This window comes from Aythya fuligula, chromosome 4 (genome assembly GCF_009819795.1).
Source record: "Aythya fuligula isolate bAytFul2 chromosome 4, bAytFul2.pri, whole genome shotgun sequence".
Taxonomy (NCBI): Eukaryota; Metazoa; Chordata; class Aves; order Anseriformes; family Anatidae; genus Aythya; species Aythya fuligula.
In genome coordinates this window covers 9,089,481-9,109,805 of record NC_045562.1, presented here as the reverse complement: position 1 = coordinate 9,109,805, position 20,325 = coordinate 9,089,481, and the positions used below count along the sequence as shown (strand labels likewise).

At 41.5% G+C, this 20,325-nt stretch overlaps 1 protein-coding gene across 1 annotated transcript in view; it reads left to right on the top strand.

The window, feature by feature from the left end:
- Window positions 1-8,236: 8,236 nt before the first annotated feature.
- The window catches only part of BMPR1B (bone morphogenetic protein receptor type 1B), a 32,256-nt gene continuing 20,167 nt past the window's right edge, over window positions 8,237-20,325 (top strand). Inside the window, exons 1-2 of the mRNA XM_032186882.1 lie at window positions 8,237-8,382; window positions 19,702-19,804. Coding sequence (XP_032042773.1) covers window positions 8,243-8,382; window positions 19,702-19,804 — 243 coding nt within the window. The 5' untranslated portion in view covers window positions 8,237-8,242. The remainder of the gene's footprint in view (window positions 8,383-19,701; window positions 19,805-20,325) is intronic.

Sequence of the window (20,325 nt, the reverse complement as noted above, 5' to 3'; positions counted from 1 at the left end):
AAGCAACTGAGACAGAAGGGCACTGGTTCCCACAAGCATGGCAGGGGCACATGCTCATTACATTTTAATGTACAGGTGCAGTTTTTAGCATTGGAGTGAGAAGAGATAGCTGGTATTTTTATCTTCCAGCCGCTATATTTATCTTGACTACTGGGCATAGCATTCTTGGGTTTCTTTTCCTTGGAAAAGGGAAGAGGAGTGGTGATGATTTATTAAATGCATCTGAGAGTGCCACAGGCTGAAGGCTGTCTGTTGCTGCTTCTCTTAAATGCTTCTCATTGTCTTAATGCCTCAGTCAATCAGAATATCATCTGAAATGATAAGAAATAAAAATCTACAGCTTGTCCATTACAATCTTTGATGCCTTCTTAAAGATCAGATAGCAAAGCATAATTCAGTAGTAACGACATCAGATTGTATTGCTTCCTGTCTGAAATTCTTTTTCTCTTGCTAGGGTTCAGGGAAGTTTTCAAGATTGCTTGCAAAGGCATTGGCAAAATATCACGATGGTGGCATTCAGTGTTTGCTCCTGGGAACTGCAATGTGTGGGGATTTGCAGCTTAAGAACAGACGTAACAAGCTTTGGCCTGTAATAGCAATCTTCCTGTCTCTCTTTCCATGAAAAGTTACTGAAGGTAGTGTGCCACAGACCCTGAATGCTGCCTGCAGTTTAACAGCCAGGCTGCTTATCTCACATCTTGTTATCTGAGCTTCCATTCCCTGTTTTGATCCAGTGATGCTCGTAGATGGGGTTTTGCAGCTGAGCTTTAGTTGGTGTAGTTCATTAATTTTGGTTACATTAGCTCTACAGTGTCCCAAGATGCTGTCAAGGAAGAAATGAAAAAGAAAGGTTTGTTACATAAAAGTGATGAGATAAAAATAACCCCTGTCTTTCTAAGAAATTTCACTGAAATAGTTAAATTTGTTTCCTGTGGTAAGGAATATTGCAAATTCGGCAAAGACATGAGACTATCATCTAATGTGCCTTTGTACGCTGTAAGCTACTATTCAGTAACAGTTTCCATTTCAGGTTATCTTGAAAAGTAGATGTAGGCATTCAGTGTGAACCACATTGATAAATGAAACTCTATAAAGTAATTCAACCATGGCAAACCTAAATTTCTGCACATTATCACACAAAGCTAAGCTACTGTGCATCTGAAATGTCTGATTATTTTGTAGTAGCTTAATGACTAACACTGCAAGGAGAACAGGTGTGATTTAGCTGCACCTTATCTCCTCTGATTTTTTTGACAGATGATGCTTGTTTATGACTCAGTCTTTTTTGGAATGAAGCCAGGAGAGATGGTCATTCTCAGATCAGACCCTGGATCTTAGTGTTTATGGAATATTTGCCTTGGTGTTCCAGTTTTATTACCCTCATGCATGCATAAAACAGTAGCACTTTTCCATAAACATTTGCAAAATGTTTATTCATATTGAATGGGACAAGAACACAATTCAGAAGAGTGTGATGGTAGGTCCAGCATATACTACCTGTAGATTTGCTGTGCTCTCAAAAAGAGATTAGAAAGAAAGGAAAATATTTTGATGTCTTACTGAGGATGTGAAATACTTTAACATTTGCAGAGATGAATGAAAAGGTAATTTATATTTAAAAAGCTTCTCTTTGGAATGGAACAATTACAAGTGGAACCGGATGATTATGAACAGTAGAATTAAGTGAAGGGTTTAATAGAACTGTAGAAATTCTTTAGTAGAGCAAAGTTACAGTGAGTATCTAGCTAGACTTCACTATGTCTGGTAAGGCAGGCTGAAACATTTTGCATGGTCTTTCCTTTGGAATTTTGAAATAAGTCTTTCTTTTGTGCTTTTTGCTATCTGTTGGTACAGTATCTCACGTTATAAGAACACAGCCAATGGGTTCTCATTTTTTCCAAGTGAAAAATGACACAGATTAACTGTGGATAGCAGAAATGAGAGGAAACCAGGAAAAAGTAACACTCAAACTGTGATGTAATGGTGGACAGCAAATTATATGGGAGTTTTCCATGGGTTATGACACCAAAGAAGCCTTTGCAATTCTAATTTACAAGTAATATGGCATTAATTTGAGGGGGTCTCGTCTCAGTGGTTTTGTCACAGCTTGTTACATTCCATGCTGAACTTAACTAATTTAGTTAATAATATCAAGTGTGATTAATATGGTTTACTCAAACTTTATGGGAGAAGGGTGCTTATCCTGTTCAAGCCAAATGCTAAAGCATTTTCTGAAGAAAAAAAAAAAAACAAACAACAACAAAAAAACACAAAACATTTTTAAATTCGTAGCAGATATAGCTATATACGTACTCAGTGATGTTCCAATGATAGGGACAGGTTATTTATTTTTAATTTAAGAAAACTGCCTTGACAAATTTTTTAAATTATATCCGATTGTAACCCTTGCTTATTTGCATTGTGAATGAAAGCAAAAACATTCCAAATTTTGAACTATAAAGATGACAATGTTGTACATGCTTTGGTGCACAGCAACTCCAACAGAGGTGTAAAATGATGCAAATCATACAAGATAAACCCAACGTTGCTATTTTTGTTAGTATGCCAATTTATTACAATGGATATATGTATACCAGAGTAAAGCTATTTTCAATCACCATTTGATGCCAACCTCATTTAAAGCTCACTAGTGCAATACACTGAAAAAGAGAGCAGAGCATGCTGTTTTCATTTTTCTGGTATTTTTAATGCCAGATTTTGTTTACTGTGGTTTTGGATCAATTGTGCAGGTCTTGGCATCTGGCCTTTCCTTGTTTTATATGGTAGCCTTGAACATCCAGCTAAATGAGACTGTCATGATCCTTTTTTCCTTCTTTGTTATTATGATTGTCACCAATAAAAATGTTTTACTGTTACCTCTTGACCATTTTACACAGTAGATCAGGCTGTGTTAAGAGGTATAATTTATTTCAACTTCTTGAACAGTGGTGTGTTTTCATGACTATTTGCCAAAAAATATCCCATGGAAATTCTTTTATCTGATGACTGCAAAGTGCAGTGAGTTAGCAGTTAGTTATTTCCCTTTCTCTTAAAACAATCATGTCAATGGTTTAACACTGGCCTGGTGGGAAGTCATCAAGCTGCATTTCATCATGTAGTATAGGAAACCCTAGCAGGGTGTCATGTGATAGTTTCATATTTTAATACAAGTATGATTTGATGAAAAGCTGTATAGGCCAGTGCAGGCTGTAGATGAAGTAACCTTGTGGCTTAAAACCATTGAATGGAAACTCTGTCAAGTTGACTGTTTTGCTACCTTCTGACCTAAAGTAGATTTAGAGGTTTTCTTTAATTCTTGTTCAGATGCTTTTGTGTATTTAACTTCCAATCCAAAGGACCTTTCCGTAATACTCAAAGCTTCCTACACGTACCTTCTCAGAAGCAGCAAACGTATCTCACTGTCACTGAATGCTGTAAGCTACTTATTTTTATAAGCGTGGGAAAATATGAATGGATCATACTGTGTTAGTATGAGGCTTCAAATACTGTGTAGAGAGAATAATGATCATAGTACTTTTTTTCTTCGTTTAATTGTTTGTGGACATTAATATCTATTTTAATAAGAAACAAGTCTGACTTTTACTCCTGGCAAACCCATGCAAAAGTTATAGAAGATCTGCTTTTATACTGGATGGCTAGCACACAAATCACATGGCTGTGGCACAGAAGGCAATCTGTTGAGGCAACTCTTGCTAATTATTTACCCTCAGGGAACGGGGTGGTTTAAGATTTGGACTCCAGTAACAGAGTACAGAGCTTTTCACCTCCTTCATTACTGGACTTGTTGAATCAGGGTAGTGCCCAAAAGTCATTACCATCCGATGGCTCTGGGCCTGTGTGAAATGAGTTATTGGGCTTCATCCAGGTTCTAGTGGAGAAATTCCTGTCCAAATTGCATAGCTATGGCTACAGCTGGCAAGGGTTGGCGTACTTGTTGGCAGCCACAGCAGAGAGCTTGAGGACTGAATGTATATTAGATGTGCTCTCTAGATGAAATTTTTATGCTCTTACATGGATCAATGCAGAGAAGCTTAAATAGACGGTGGTACCCACAGACACAAAAAGAAAGCCATCTTGCAGACAGCATCGTTTAAAAAACAAATATCTCATCCTGAGGGAGACTTCACTGTGGCTGTGGAGTGAGGCTATGTAATCAGTTTTCTATCATGAAAGAGAGAAATTGAGTAACAGTCAAGGGGTTTGACACACTGGAAAGGCAAATTTAGTATTTAGATGCTTGGTGCTCTAAGATTACCGTGAAGTATATGAGGGATGGGAACCAAAAGTGAAGAATGTTTCTAAGGCAGCGTATTTGCTGACATGGGGGTTAGTAGGATTTTAGACTAGACACATTAGTCATTCCTATAGTAAGGTAGGACTTCCATTTTACAGCATATTACAATGTTTTCCTCACTCTCTTCCTGCTGACTTCATGATCTTCCTAGTCTCACCTTTTGGTAAAGTTTGCCTTCAGATATGGTAGAGAACCTCTGGTGAAGCACAGAAGCTACAGATAGACACTAACATTTGGGAGAAAAAAAAAAAAAAAAACAAAACAGACAGCCATACCTCTTCTGGGCACACAATTCCCTTTCTCAGTGGACATTCGTAACAGAGGTTGTCACATCACAATTGAGTTGTTTCAGCCCTACAAAGGAAACTCTCTCACAAGCAGTACTCCGAATAGACTTCGGAGCCCTGGTGGACATCTGCCTGTTATTGTGGTGGAAGGTACTTTGTACATGCTCATGAGCTTCAGTAGATAAACTGAGAAAAATCAACTAAATTTGATGTTGTATCGGTCTGAAGGTACAGACTCTTAACTGTTTAAATTCCCCAGTGTAGCCAGTGAGTTTCTCAGCAGTGTGCAAGAACCTTTCTTCTGCTACCTCTGCTTTTCTGCAGTTGTTCCACGTTGTCCTCTGTTCAGTGGGGATGGGAAGCTGGCTATAAGCAACAGAATAGGGTATAGCAGAGAAGCTGCCAAGTTCAGATGGGATAGAATCCCTTGCATTCAGGGCACTTGGACATGGGTCCTTCAGAGAACTTTTCAACACCAAAAGGGCTAGACAAAGCCCTTTAATTGCTAGACAGAGCCAGGTCTGCATGAACTGGATGCATTTGTTACAGCATGGCAGCAAAAGCAAGAGCAGTAGGCTGTTAGCCATCCCAACTGTGCACTTCACACCTGAAATCAGGCAGAACTTGTTTCCAGACTCTGGAAAGCTCTTGTCATGATGGGATTCTTCCTGCAAGTTACAGTTTTTGGAAGGGACTGCTGAAAACCTTTCTGCTCTGAAGTCAGGCAGACATAAGTTTCAGTGGGGGGGTCTCCTGAATTCTAAATAGGGAATCTCCTGCTCAAGTGGTCCTCAGTCACCTGTTGGGTGGGACCTCTGAATTTCAGAGGCAAGAGCCCATCTCTTTAGCTAGGACTCATGAATTTAAGGAAAGAAACAACAAGATAAAGCAAGAAGAATTTTTGTTTATAGAAGATGAAAAAGGGCCTGAGAGTATCCTACTCATACCTCTTAGCTATATTTGATTTCATGCATTAGACACTGAACTGCAATGATTTTCCGCTAGTTTTGACCTGGACGTGACCAGGAAACAAAAATCTTAGGCTACATCCCCTATTTAAGTCTCTTGGAAGTGCAAGTATGAACACCAAGCAGCCTAAATCATACTAAGTTTTCTCAAACCAAACTATATCTCTCTACAGCCACCTGTGGTTTTGACAGTACTTCAGATTTCAGATTATAGTTCAGCGGCTCCCACCTGCCTCATTTTATCCAGGGATACAAACAGGTCTAGAGATGTAAGCTGCTGTTTACAGCAAGTTCTGCAGAAGCTGTTCTTGATCCTATCCCTAATGAGCAGTGGGCAGAACTCTTACTTATTGAAAGAGGTAACAAACAACTAAGTAAGTTTAAATTACAGTTGCATGTATGTTAACCTTTTTTTTTTTTTTTAAAAAAAGTTTCAAAGTGCTGAAGCCTTTCCTTTTTTAATGCTAGGTGTAAAACGCTTCCATTTCTGCATTCTTCCTTTGTTGAAGAAAGACCCTGCTGGTATTGTGTTGAAGAAGCCCTTACAGAGAGCACAGGGTTTCACTCAGTTGCCTAATGAGCTAGAAGGTCATTTTGTTGCTTTATGAGCTTGAAATTTGAAAATTCTTGACAGGAATATTAATAATTGAATATTCCCCATGTAGCAGTAAGCAAGTAAGTCTGATTGAAAGAATTTATTTCATCTCTAATCCTGTGACCCAGGGAGCAAACATCTCCTGATACTAATTTTCTGTATACAAGCTGCATTTTAAAATTTTATGTTGTGAGAAACAAACACTGCATTTTCCCTTAAACACCTGCTGCATCTTAAGTTACAGCTATGAGCAAATAAATATGCTATGCATCCCGAGTCAACTAAACCACTGAGTTCTAATTTTGTCAAGATTTTAGAAGTATATTCAACAGCCACTTGTGTCATTAATGCAATTAATATCTTGATGCTGGGTTAAAAGCCCATAGTTTGTGTATGCTTTGTAATGAGTTTTCTGGTTTGACTTTCTGAAGAGCTGAGCTAATCAAAACCTCAAATTGGTTTCAATGGGATGTATAGGTACTGAAGAAATCTGAAGATCAAGCCATATGAGTTTTGTATTTCACAGATGTTATAATCTGATATGGTGAATGATTGTATTTCCTGTGCATCACCCTGATACTAATATGCAAGGAGTGCATGATCTTCGCAAAGCTAACATTTGTTAGAATCCTATGTCTTTAAGTAGGAAGCCCCACTTTCCTCGGAGCTAATGAGTTTCAGCATTTCCCCCAGTTCGCTAAGGACAGCTCATGTGAAGAAAACTAGAGCATACCTGCCAGTTGTTGCCAGTGCCTTTCATATGCAAGGCTTTCCTGCCAGAACTGGCAGAAGGCAGCAGGACATGAAGCTGGGAGGTAACATGCATGCATGCCCAGAAGCATAGAGTAGGCTTCCTTAGTCCTCCTAAGGGCACGGGCTGCTTGATCAGCCCTGCTCATTCTCCAGTCTCTGCTTCAGTGCCTTTCAGCTTGTTCTCAGTCATTGCTTTCCATCTAAGCCCATCAAGTAGATGCTTGTTCCCATCACCTCTGCCTGTTTGTCTACCCCATCTCTCCCTAGGGAGTTGAAGAGGATGGAGTTTTCTGTCAGCTCCACAATATATCAGTCCCGGTGATGGAGATACGAGGAGGATTTTAATTAGAGCTAAACAGTGTTGTATAATAACGCCATTTGTTTCTGAAGACCTAACAGTAAATGAAGAATTTCAAGCTTGCTCTTCAACTGCTCTGTTGGAGACTGTGTTCATAAGGGAGCCTTTAGTAAGAATTCTTGCAGGGAAGCAAGAGGAAAGTGAGAAACTGCCAGTTGAAGCTTTTTATGCTGATCTCATTGTCTTTGAGGCTTAAAATATTCACAAGCACCGAAAGCTGATATTTGAGTAGAACTGGGGCAGGGGGAAGAACAAGTCACTTAAACAGCTCCTAGCCCCTCACCAGCATCTCCAGCTCTACTGCACCAAGAACAAGTTTCAGTACCCTGATATTGTCAGGAGTAATCACCTCCATGGATCTCAGCTTTTTTCATTCTAGGACATGTTCTTGCATTTGACATGGTTTATAGATTTTTAAAGAATATCAGTAAGCTATTTTTCCTTGTCTTTCAAGTGATGCTTGTACAACTCAGTGACAAAGTGCTGTTGAACTTGAAAGAGCATCACTTTCTGTTAAATCTTTGCTAAATTGCACGTCCGTGTTCTGCTCTGCCTTGAGTACTGTAAATCCTGCTGTTTTAGTTTCAGTGAGTATAGATGTGTGCCAAGTATAGAGACAAAGAAAGTGCAAAGGTGTAATCAAGGATCTGACCTATGTAGTGCAGTAGGAGAAAAGCCACACTCCACAGTCTGAAAAGCACACCACCTCTCTGCAATGCTGCCAGCAGCAGAACTTGAACATCAGCACCTTTGATCTAAGGTTGCTGAGGCCCAGTAAACATCACACACCACAGTGACCATTTCAGAGGCATCTAGAGAAAACTGTTCTGTAGTGAACTCCTGGTTCAAATAGCTTTCTCAAATTTTGATGGGTAGGAATACTTTAAACCATTCATTCAAAGTCTTGAAATCATGCTTTGAATTTTTTCTCTTCCCCCTTAATTTCCAGCTAGTTTTCTGGACAACATGCCCTTGAGAAGCTCCAGCAAGTTGAGCATGGAAAGCAGAAAAGATGGTGAGAGCACAGCACCTGCCCCTCCACAGAAGAAGCTGTCTTGTCAGTGCCATCACCATTGTCCAGAGGACTCTGTTAACAGCACCTGCAGGTTTGTGAAACATATTTGGTTGTAAAGCCTGGGAAAACTCATTTGTGGTCATTCTGCAGTTCTTGTTTGAACAAATGAGTTGTTTACACTTAAGAGTTTGGATGTTTGGTTTTTTTTAACCTAGATGCTTACTACACATCTATATTTTAATATTAGGGTATTCACACCAAGTTTTGGATACTTGTATTCATTCTTTTCATATGAGAGGTAGGACCTGGTCTTTAAGAGGTACATGCAGTTAATGAGAGGGGACTTAATGGAGATACACTGATGCATCTGTAAATGCTTATAAATTTATAATCACTCTTCATGAAGCATGATTTATTATAAGAAACCTGCTCTGGATTATTTTTTTTTAAACAACAGCTGAAATGTCTCTTGTAGGCCCTCAAGCCTTTGTTTTTTCCTGCTTCCAACACAGAATAAAGGTCCTCTCTTTTGAGGTGAAATGTTAGGTATTTTCTTATAATAGCTGTGTACTCTTGTTTTATGCAGCAATGTTTGGTTAGAGTAATACAGACTTCCATTTGGGTTAGAGTCTGCTTCCCCAGGGGTCAGAAGTCAGACTTTCCTGCCTCCCTGGGAGAAGGCATGTCCAGCTGTGCAGTCCTGTAACCCTTGAAGGGTTGGCTGTATTACACCGACACTGCCTGCACCAGGAGAGGAAACCAAAAATATCTGCAGTAGGAGCATGCTGCTCTTTCCCAACCCCAAATACAATTCTTGCTGTAGGGTGCTCCTGCAGCACATGCACTATTACTGCTGAATGAGGGTAGTTGTCTACATGCATCTCATGCCAAATCAGGTGTTACAGTTTGCCTTTGAAGCAAGGTAAGGATGAGCACTTGATCTGTTTCAACTTTTTAATCTGTTGACTTAATACAAGTAAAATATGAGTTATTTACTATGTGCTATAGTCTAGTAGAGTTGAGGGTCTGAAAGAAGCATCAGAGCTGGCCACAGGACTGGGTATGCAGTTATATCTGAGGTGAGACAGTCTGACACCATGTCAGTATTGGCTAGCTCTTCGCAGCAGAGTGAAGAGATAGATGGAGAAATACCTGAGGTTGCTGAAGACCAGATTGCTGTTGGGTTTGAGCATTTTGTAGCCTGACTTAGTTCTGCTTGGCCTCCATTTTCACACTGAATTATACTGAAGTTCTGGTTGATAGCCGTAAATACTACTTCCCTCTTTCTACCCTCTTCCTTCAAACCCATGCTCAATCTAAATGTTGGACCTAACTGCTCTCACATGGCAGTCCATTTAAAGAGTTGTAAACACCCTTTGAGATACCAATTTGCAGATCCCCTGCAGTGTGAATCGGCTGTTTCCTGTTCCTGCCCAGCCAGAGCCGCTGCTTTCACACATGCTATCTTACATGCAGTAAACAGCAAAGATGCAGATGACTTAACTCCATGAATTGGAAAGCCCAAGAGTATCCATGCTAAGGAACCCACTGAACAAGGCTTATACTTCAGCTGGGTAGGGCTGAGGTTGCACATTGTTTCACAAACAGCACTTACATTATTGTTTTTTAATGTCAGCCAAAAGACACATGTTTCATCCAGACCTACTCATTTATCCTATCCTGTGCTGTCAGCTGAATGCTGCCCACCTTGCCCAACAAGCTATGGTATAATTGGTGAAGAGTTTAGAGAAATGCAGGCCTAAAGTTTTTAATTAATTGAAGTTAAATGCCTCCGTGGTTTACCAGCAATACTCCTTTTTCAGAATAGTAAAACTTGCTGTGGCTCCCCATACCTTGGGGTGAGGGCTATAGCAGGGCCAAAGGAAAACAGGCACAGCATCCTTTGTTTTTCTTATATCTCCTTAACCTCTAGTCTAATATTTTACTTCCTCAATTCCCAACTGTTTAGATGGAATTAAGGGTGAAAAATTTAAAGGGAACTTGTATGAAGAAGGGAGTTAAGCCTAACATTAGGAAAGTAGTTTTTAGGTATCTGGTTAGCTGCCTGGGTTGAGACCAGCTTTCAAATGATTTGACCAAGTCTGCTCAGGTAAGCAGGGATTATTAGTTACCCCTGTGTTGGGAATCATTCTACTAGTCAGTCTGTAACTTTCCTGTTAGCCTGAATGACTATTGGCACAGTTTGAAAGCACTCAGGAATTGTTATTTAACATCACTATAAAGGCAAATTCACCATAGTGAAGTTCAAGTAGTATTGATTGTGCTGTTTGACTGAAGAATAAGTGAACTGTTCAGATTAAAAGTTATTGCATTAATTATCTTCCTCCCTCAGATGTAGTCACTAAAAGCTTTCTACATTTTACAAAAAATCGAATCCTCTCAGCATGTCTGAGAATCTGTTAAGACTTGAGCTGCACTCAGGTCTACGGGTCTCTCAGCTGCCTGAGCTCAGCAAAGCATCACGTTGTCCTCGCTGAAGCTCCCACTGAAGCAGGGAAGCTTTGTGTGCCCAGGAGCAAGGGGGAGCTCCCAGAGTTCGATGGGAAGGCATTTCCAGGTGTGCTTTAATTAAACTTCTCAGAATAAGAGGTATCCCTATCACAGTCACTGTTAGGGAATTTCTTATGAGAAGTAGTCTGCCATCCCACCTGAAGGTTTTAGTCCGCTACCACAACTATTTATCTATCAGATTATACAAGCTGACTGGAGCAGCAGTGTCTTGAGAGTTTGTATAAAAATGAGGCCATCTGGTGGCCATTTGAAATCCTTTCTATAACTGTGTTTTTAGAAGTTTGAAGTCAATATTCTTAAGCCACAAGTGTATCAGATCCTTGAACAGCCTGCTGTGTTCCTGTATACAATTCCACTCTCTCTGTACTTCTACAGCTTAAGTGTAGTAATACTTTAGGAAGTTATCAATAACACCACAGCTTCAAATTCATATTGCTTTCTATAACAACAGCAGATCAGTATTTTGCTTGAAGGATATACTTTAAGGTGAGATAGTCCACAAGCACACCAAGTTCTAGAAGACCCATTACAGGGAAAGTTCATCAAGAAGAGAGCTGGTGGCAGGGAGCAGTAAGGGGCTGCTCTGCCTGGTGGACCAAGCCATGAGCAGGGGGTAATGCTAGGGCTAGCCGTGCCCTCACCCACCCTTACCCTTCTCCCCCCAGGGTACCTGAACGCAGCAGATGGCTTGGAGTCTTTCGATGGCTATAGCAAGTGGTCAGCCAGCTCCAGGAAGGAACAGCAGTAGATAGAGGAGGAGACTAGCATTCTTGTACTGTAGAGCTTGGACCTGAGCTTAAATAGAGCTCCTGGGCAAGGTCATGTGTAGGGAGTGGGGGAGTCCCAGGTGGGGCCACTCAGGGTAATTAAAGCTCGTTAGTGCACCCCCAGCCCTGATTATTAAGATATTTGTAAAAGGTTCACAATCCTCTGTTTGAAGGGTATGTTAACCTGCTGTAGTGTGATGAAACTTAATTCTTCTTTGAGAACATCTGTACAATTCATAAAAGGCTTTCAATAAAGAAGCTCAAAGCTGCTTTGAAAACAACCAGGGCCTCGTTTTCCTGTTCTATTTCAAATTTTGCATGTACAAAATGAGCGCATGAGCAGTTGTGTCTAATCATAATTAATTGCATATTTTTAAAAGTAGTGTTAGATTTAATTGGCTATGACTGTAATGGGATTGCAATAAAGACAGAGGCTGATTAAGTACCTAGTTGTATTCTTTTTCCATTCACAAATAAATGCTGACAGTTTTAGAGATCAGGCTGATAGAGTTTAATTTCTTACTGTTTCTGCCCAACTGAGTCTTGAGGTAGCTTTGGTTATCTAATGCAATAAAATAATTAAGCTGCTTTTCCAGCATTACCAGAGGTGATAATTCACCTGACTGATTTTATTTTCGTTCTCATGTTCTCCAGATGATGGGATTGAATTTTCACAGAATCACAGAATTTTCTAGGTTGGAAGAGACCTCAAGGTCATCGAGTCCAACCTCCAACCTAACGCTAACAGCCCTCCACTAAACCATATCCCTAAGCTCTACATCTAAACGTCTTTTGAAGACTTCCAGGGATGGTGACTCCACCACTTCCCTGGGCAGCCTGTTCCAGTGCCTCACAACCCTTTCAGTGAAGAAGTTCTTCCTAACATCTAACCTAAAACTCCCCTGGCTCAACTTAAGCCCATTCCCCCTCGTCCTGTCACCAGGCACGTGGGAGAACAGGCCAACCCCCACCTCGCTACAGCCTCCCTTGAGGTACCTAAAAAGAGCGATAAGGTCACCCCTGAGCCTCCTCTTCTCCAGGCTGAACAAGCCCAGCTCCCTCAGCCGCTCCTCGTAGGACTTGTTCTCCAGGCCCCTCACCAGCTTCGTCGCCCTTCTCTGCACCCGCTCAAGCACCTCGATGTCCTTCTTGTAGCGAGGGGCCCAAACCTGAACACAGTACTCGAGGTGCGGCCTCACCAGAGCTGAGTACAGGGGGACGATCACCTCCCTAGCCCTGCTGGTCATGCTGTTCCTGGTACAAGCCAGGATGCCGTTGGCCTTCTTGGCCACCTGAGCACACTGCTGGCTCATATTCAGCCGACTATCCACCATCACTCCCAGGTCCTTCTCTGCCTGGCAGCTTTCCAACCATTCCTCTCCCAGCCTGTAGCTCTGCTTGGGGTTATTGCGCCCCAGGTGCAGGACCCGGCACTTGGCCTTGTTAAACTTCATGCAGTTGACCTCAGCCCATCGGTGCAGCCTATCCAGATCCTCCTGCAGAGCTTTCCTACCCTCAAGCAGATCGACACACGCACCTAACTTGGTGTCATCTGCAAACTTACTGAGGGTGCACTCGATGCCCTCGTCCAGATCATCGATGAAGATATCAAAGAGGACCGGCCCCAGCACCGAGCCCTGGGGGACGCCACTAGTGACTGGCCTCCAACTGGACTTGGCTCCATTCACCACGACTCTTTGGGCCCGGCTATCCAGCCAGTTTCTAACCCAACGAAGCGTGCGCCAGTCCAAGCCAAGAGCAGCCAGTTTCTTGAGGAGAATGCTGTGGGAGACGGTGTCAAAAGCCTTGCTGAAGTCAAGGTAGACCACATCCACAGCCTTTCCCTCATCCACCCAGCGCGTCACTCTGTCATAGAAGGAGATCAAGTTCATCAGGCATGACCTGCCTTTCATAAAGCCATGCTGACTGGGCCTGATCTCCTGCTTCCCCTGCAAGTGCTGCATGATGGCTCTCAGGAGGATCTGCTCCATGAGCTTTCCTGGCACTGAGGTCAAACTAACAGGCCTGTAGTTTCCCGGGTCTGCCCTCCGGCCCTTCTTGTAGATGGGCGTCACATTTGCTAGCCGCCAGTCGATTGGGACCTCCCCTGATAGCCAGGACTGTTGATAAATGATGGATAGTGGCTGATGGATTTCATTGTAATTTGGTGTGCAGAAGGATGAAGATTTCAATAGTGGGCCAAAGCACTGAGTTCAAGTCCTCTTTCTTTTAATCAGCTTTAATTTTTAGGGTAAAGTTTCTAATAAAGGAACCATGATGAGATGATGCCTTTCAATTTTATTCCATTTAACTTTATTTTGTAATGTAAGCCTTTATATAGGGCTGCATAGGAGGCAGTTAAGCCCACTTTGATGGTTAAAAACAAAAAAAAAACAAAAGTCAATGAGTTCTTGCAAGCTCCACACTTTCCTCTGCCAGGGCCATATGTCTTATACATGACTCAGCAGGTGACTTCTCCCCAAGTGTTTAAACTTAAAGGCCAAATCCCCATCCCATGCTTTCCAGCTATGCTGCAGACATTACTTGTTTTTAGTTTTGCTCAGGGGTTGCCCATACAGGTTTTTAATATATACCTTATGCTAAATAGTAATACAAGTCCAGTCTCCCTGTACTGAGACCTATTGTATTATTCTCCTTTTTTTTTTTTTTTTTCTTTTTTACCATGTGGCACTACTTTGGTGTTATTGTGCTGGAATACCTAAGACTCCCCTTGAGTATCACATTTACCTGAACCAAGAAAATATTCCAAAGTAGCATACATCCATGTTAAGGCTGCCCTAGCATTAAAAAAGAAGCTGTGTCATGCAAATTCAACCACAGTGTAAACAAAAAGAATTGGGCTGTGTTTAAATGTTGGGAGGCAAAAGAAACAAATAAAAAGAAAAGTGAAAAGTAATAGAGGAAAATGAGTAGCTTTATTTTAAGTGTTTCCTTCTTAATAGTTGTCACATCTACTGAAATGGATTTTGCACGTAAGCCAAAGGTGCTGGTGAACTTGCAGAGGTACCCATGCTTGGTGCTACTGACACACCCCAAGTTACGCTATCAGTTCTGTAGACCTGTCAAGTCTCATGTACTCATCACGAAGCCTGGAAAGCTTCCTGGGCTGTCAGCCTCTTAGTAGGTTGGCATTGTGGCTTGTTTTCTGCATTGTGACCCTGCTTGTCAAGGAAAACAGCTTGATCTGAACTGTGATTTAGTAGAGTAATGCAAGACACATTGGCTGGGCTGGGCTGGGCCTCAGTCCTGGGAGAATAATATGGGCAGATAGTTCAGAGATATATTGACTGATAGACCTACATGAGATACAGTATATATGAAAAGATGCTCTGCTAGGATGTGTTGGGTACACTCTGTTCTCTGTCTGTCGCATGGTAGGGTCATCACTGAACACCATTACCATTAACTTTATTGTAGTGGCTTCAGTGTGATGCCAAAAGGTGCCAAGCACGGCAGAGTGTGTTAGGACAGGCATCACCATCTTGAGGACTACTGGGGCCAGAAACTTGGTCCTGCTCTAAGCCAGCTTCTTTGCGTTGTTACATCTGCATGTCACTCATAGAACCATAGAATCACAGAATATCCTGAGTTGGAAGGGACCCTTAAGGATCATCAAGTCCAACTCTTGACACCGCACAGGTCTACCCAAAAGTTCAGACCATGTGACTAAGTGCACAGTCCAATCTCTTCTTAAATTCAGACAGGCTCGGTGCAGTGACCACTTCCCTGGGGAGCCTGTTCCAGTGTGCAACCACCCTCTCTGTGAAGAACCCCCTCCTGACGTCCAGCCTAAATTTCCCCTGCCTCAGCTTAACCCCGTTCCTGCGGGTCCTGTCACTGGTGTTAATGGAGAAAAGGTCTCCTGCCTCTCGACACCCCCTTACGAGGAAGTTGTAGACTGTGATGAGGTCTCCCCTCAGCCTCCTCTTCTCCAGGCTGAACAGGCCCAGTGACCTCAGCCGTTCTTCGTACGTCTTCCCCTCCAGGCCTTTCACCATCTTCGTAGCCCTCCTCTGGACACTCTCCAACAGTTTCATGTCCTTTATATACTGTGGTGCCCAGAACTGCACGCAGTACTCGAGGTGAGGCCGCACCAGCGCAGAGTAGAGCGGGACAATCACCTCCCTTGACCTACTAGCGATGCCGTGCTTGATGCACCCCAGGACACGGTTGGCCCTCCTGGCTGCCAGGGCACACTGCTGGCTCATATTCAACTTGCTGTCTACCACGACCCCCAGATCCCTCTCTTCTAGGCTGCTCTCCAGCGTCTCATCACCCAGTCTGTACGTGCAGCCAGGGTTTCCCCGTCCCAGGTGCAGGACCCGGCACTTGCTCTTATTGAACTTCATGCGGTTGGTGATCGCCCAGCTCTCCAACCTAGCTCTCCAACCTCTCCTTGCCTTTGAGTAGTTATGCAAACACATGAAGGTGCATCTGGCTCAACAACTGTGCAATGCTCTTCTCACTTGGTTTCACGTTACTTCCCTGATGCACAGCCACTCGCTGTATTATTTTTTTCCTGGCAAATTAGCCTGTATTGAACACATTTACAAGGGCTCTTTGTTTTCTGGACAGTATCCAGAGACAATGTTTTGCTAAATTTGGCTTTCATTGTTTTCCTTAAGTGAAGGATGTGACAAATCATGTGAATTAGATGCAGATTAGGAGTCAGACAGTTTTTGAATTAGGTTATTTCAGCCAACCTTTACAGAAGTATATGAACTTCCCAGTTTCTGGAGATAAAATAATTTAACATTTTTTAATCATCTTTTAAAAACAATGCAGAAATTTGTCCTGTTGTTTTGGATGGAAATGAAAAGACAGCGTAATTCTTTCTGATATCAAAACCAGGAATATAAAGAGGAAGGGTGGACAAAAATAACAACGTCCATATGGACTCAATTGCAAATGAAATTAAAGACAAGAAATCTTTTCATCAGGTTATTTAACCCATCTGCTTGCCATAGGCACTGAATAAAGGAACAACGTTGCTTTTCCAAGCTATATTTTGCCATACCTGGCTGTGTCACACATACAGAGAGCAGGACAGGAAATCGTCAGCAGGCAAGTTTTGGTAGCTAAGGTATTGCATCTTCTGTGAGAAATGGCTGTTGGCCAGTAAGGACATCTGCATGAGCAGCTGCGGAGCTGTTGGCCTCTGTTCCTCTCTTCTAACATTTAGTAAAGGTCTAAGTTAAGATCACTTCTTTCATTTGGGTAATCTGTAATTGTAGCAGCACCTTCTACATCAGTGTCTGCCAGTGTTTCTGCTTTAAGCTCCCTCTATTTTCCTGGCATGTGTCTTGGCTGTAAAAATTCACTCTTGGCTGTAAAAATTGGCTCTTGGCAAATATGTGACATACCATATCTGTGCTTATTAGTGATCACATCCAACATGTATTTAATCTCTCTCCTGCATCATACCCCAGTAACACAATGCTTTAGTGGAGGAGGATTGCGGATGTGTACCTGGATGTATTCACTAACCTCAGGTTGAATTCCTTCTTTACTTACCAATCACAGATTCTCAGTCAAATTACACAAAATTCAAATTACACAGTTTAAGAAAATAATAATTCTGCATGGGGAAAAAAAAAGCAGCTAGGAAGTAGAGAATAGATTTTTATTATTGCTTTGTACGTCAGCCATGCACCTATGTTTCTGTTTGTGCTGTCACCAAAATAAACATAAAGTTAGAGATGATACAGACTTAGCAGAATTATTTCAAACTTGTTAGAATAGTAAACCCATTTTCATTTCTACCTCTAAGTATGAGGTAAGGCAGTCAATAAAACAGCAGGGATGCTCTGTGCACTTTCTGTGCAGTGTGTAGTTCTTTTGACAGCCTGTGAAGCAGAAGAGCTTGGGGTGGGAAGGCAGGTAAGAGAGAATTCTTTCTTTTCTGAAAAGTCACCTCTACCTCTTGCTCAAATGAGAAATCTTCAATAAAACAAAGAATTCTCATGTTGCATGAACACTTTTTTTTTTTTTTTTTTTCTTTTCCTTAAAGGTAGAAACAACTTGTACCAGTATTTATTCTGCTCAGCATTGCTATTTTAATTGTCTCACACTGTCTGTCATTACAGACATATTGTTGTCTGTAAAGAATGCGGTTCACCCTTATTGTTGGAGCTGTATAACTTTTCCATTTTGCTCTATTCAATCTAATATTGTTTGTCTTTTTAAATCTGGAGTAAAATTGTCAGAGGGACTAAAGTGCTTGAGGATCCTAATTCCAATTTTCTGAAATGAGCTAAGTATCAGAGTCCCCCAGTAAGGAAGAAAAAGTGAAATAAAACTGCTGACTTTCCCACTTCTTTTTTCAAACGATTTGACTTTTTCTTCCACCACTTTCTTTCAGTGAACTGAACATTGTATTTATTTATTTATTTATTTTGCTGTGGACTGCTAGCTGTGGAGTTCATTTTTGTGTTTCACTTGATTGCAATTTATTGTTTTGTTGCTCTGTCCCCTGGGTTAAATTTGCTCATTACTTTGAATCAAAGGCACCATGCAAACAAATAAAATCTAATCTAATCTAATCTAATATTCTACTCTAATGGATTCCTTACAGTCTCTCTTCTTGGCAATCCTATCATTCCTATCTTAAGCTTCAGCAATGAAATCAAGGTGGCTGTTGCCCAGAAGGGTTGCTGTCTCCTTTGCCTTGCTCATGTGCACAGTGTCGGAGGAAGGTAGAAGTCCTCACTCGCTTCTCTGAGAAAGCAATTTGTAACGTACAGCTGGTTACTTTTCAAATCCAGAAGTCAATAACCAGTGATAAATTATGATTTGAAGTAATAAGCTTACTGTGGCTAGACCCTGCACCACTAATATAAAAATACGCCACAGCAAATGTTTGTCATGATCCTTTCCAGCATACGTCTATCTGTAGCTAATACTTACAAATTGCGTTTCTCTATCCAAAGTGTAACAGCTCCTCTCAATTCTTGCATCTTCATTGCCTTTTCTGTTGCTGCTCTGTAAGACTGCCCTTTCCTCCTAGCAAGGAGCAAATCACCTGAAATTTTGCTGTGCTTAAATTTTCTAATCCTTTTTTTCTTTTTATTTCCTTTTTTTAACTGAGTTTGTTTCTTCTCCTTGGAAAAATACTCGTTGAGCATAATAGCTGGTCTTCTTTTCCTGGGAAAATAAAGGAGTAATTTATTTTTATGTGACTTAAATGCGTTGGATTAAAGAGTTCTTTTATTATTATTATTATTATTTTTGGATCCTCTTCCTGCAAATCAGTCAATTTGTGTTTCTCGCACACTTTACATATCCCCCCCTCCCCCCCCAGTGCTTAGAAATTAATGTATAGCAATCTCAGTAAAATGCAGCCCCCCTTTCCTGCCCTCCTCTTGCTTTCCATAGCATGGAGGCATTTGACCTTCATAAAGGAAGGACATTTATCACCAGCACCATCTAGCCATCTGTTAGTATACTTGTCCTTTGTGGTGCATGGTCATGTAAACAGGAGCATTATGGATCACTTCAGGCTTATAACCCAAGTAAACAGTTATGAAGGGTGTTGATGATAACTCAAGGACTCATACACACGAGTGTTGCAGTTTGTAATATGGCTAAAACAGGAATCACAAATCACTCTTAATAATATTTTATGCTGAGTATCTCAAAGACGTCTCTCTTTCCAGGTCCCTGCCATGGTGCAGATAGCCATGCCTTGCTCCCACACACAGGGCAGACCTGTGAGCACTGACACTCGTGCTTATGCAGGTCTCCAAAGCCTTCACACTCTAACGGCTGCAGGCATTTACAGAGAATTAAGCTGTTTGTTAATGGGGTTTGTAGCTGTGAAATGTTGGAAAGGTGAATATGGTGGTGGTGATCTGCAGTGCTGTCAGCTGTCCTGCACTGTATCGACGGGTTACTGTGGGTGTCCGAGTCTTCCAGCCTGCTTTTTTCCACAAGTGCAACAGTGCTTCAGCTCTTTATATTTCATGATGCTATTAGAGGAAATACATTGTTAATGGCAGATTTTCCTTGCAAGGAGAAATGATGAAGTTTGTATTTAGCAGCACATTTTACACTTCAGAACCTTTTCATGATTCTTTCTTCCCAATCCTCAGCACTGATGGCTACTGCTTCACCATAATAGAAGAAGATGAGTCCGGTGGACATTTAGTCACCAAGGGATGTCTAGGATTAGAGGGCTCGGACTTCCAGTGTCGGGTAAGAAAACTTCAATTGCCTGGGTATTGCTTGGCTTTTTGATGCCTTTCAGTTGAAGTGCAGTCAACAGACACTTCTATGGCTGTGCTTTACACTTCTGTTAATTTGGCAGAAAGTTGCTCCGCATCAATTGCTGAGGGGATTGCATTTACATCCCAGAACGGTTTAAGGTGGTGGCATTATAGCTGCTCTTTACAACAACTTAAGTTTTTGTTTTTATCGCTGCTGTTTCAAGCAATACCATTGCTCAGAGGAAGTTTAAATTTAGAGAAATGCAGTCAAGTTCAAGTCCCCATGGTAAAGTTAGTCAGGATATTATTTTATGGACCACAGCAAACTTTATGTCTTACATGCAGTTCCGTTTGACTTTTGGATTTCTGATGCTGGAAATTCACTTTAAGTTGACAATGCCCTGTCTGAGAGCAAGTCTTGCAGTGGGACTGGAAAGGGGTATGGGCAGTGGAGCAAGATGGATCTGAAGTGTTTAACTTTTCCAAAGTTGACCTTAAATGGTTTGACAT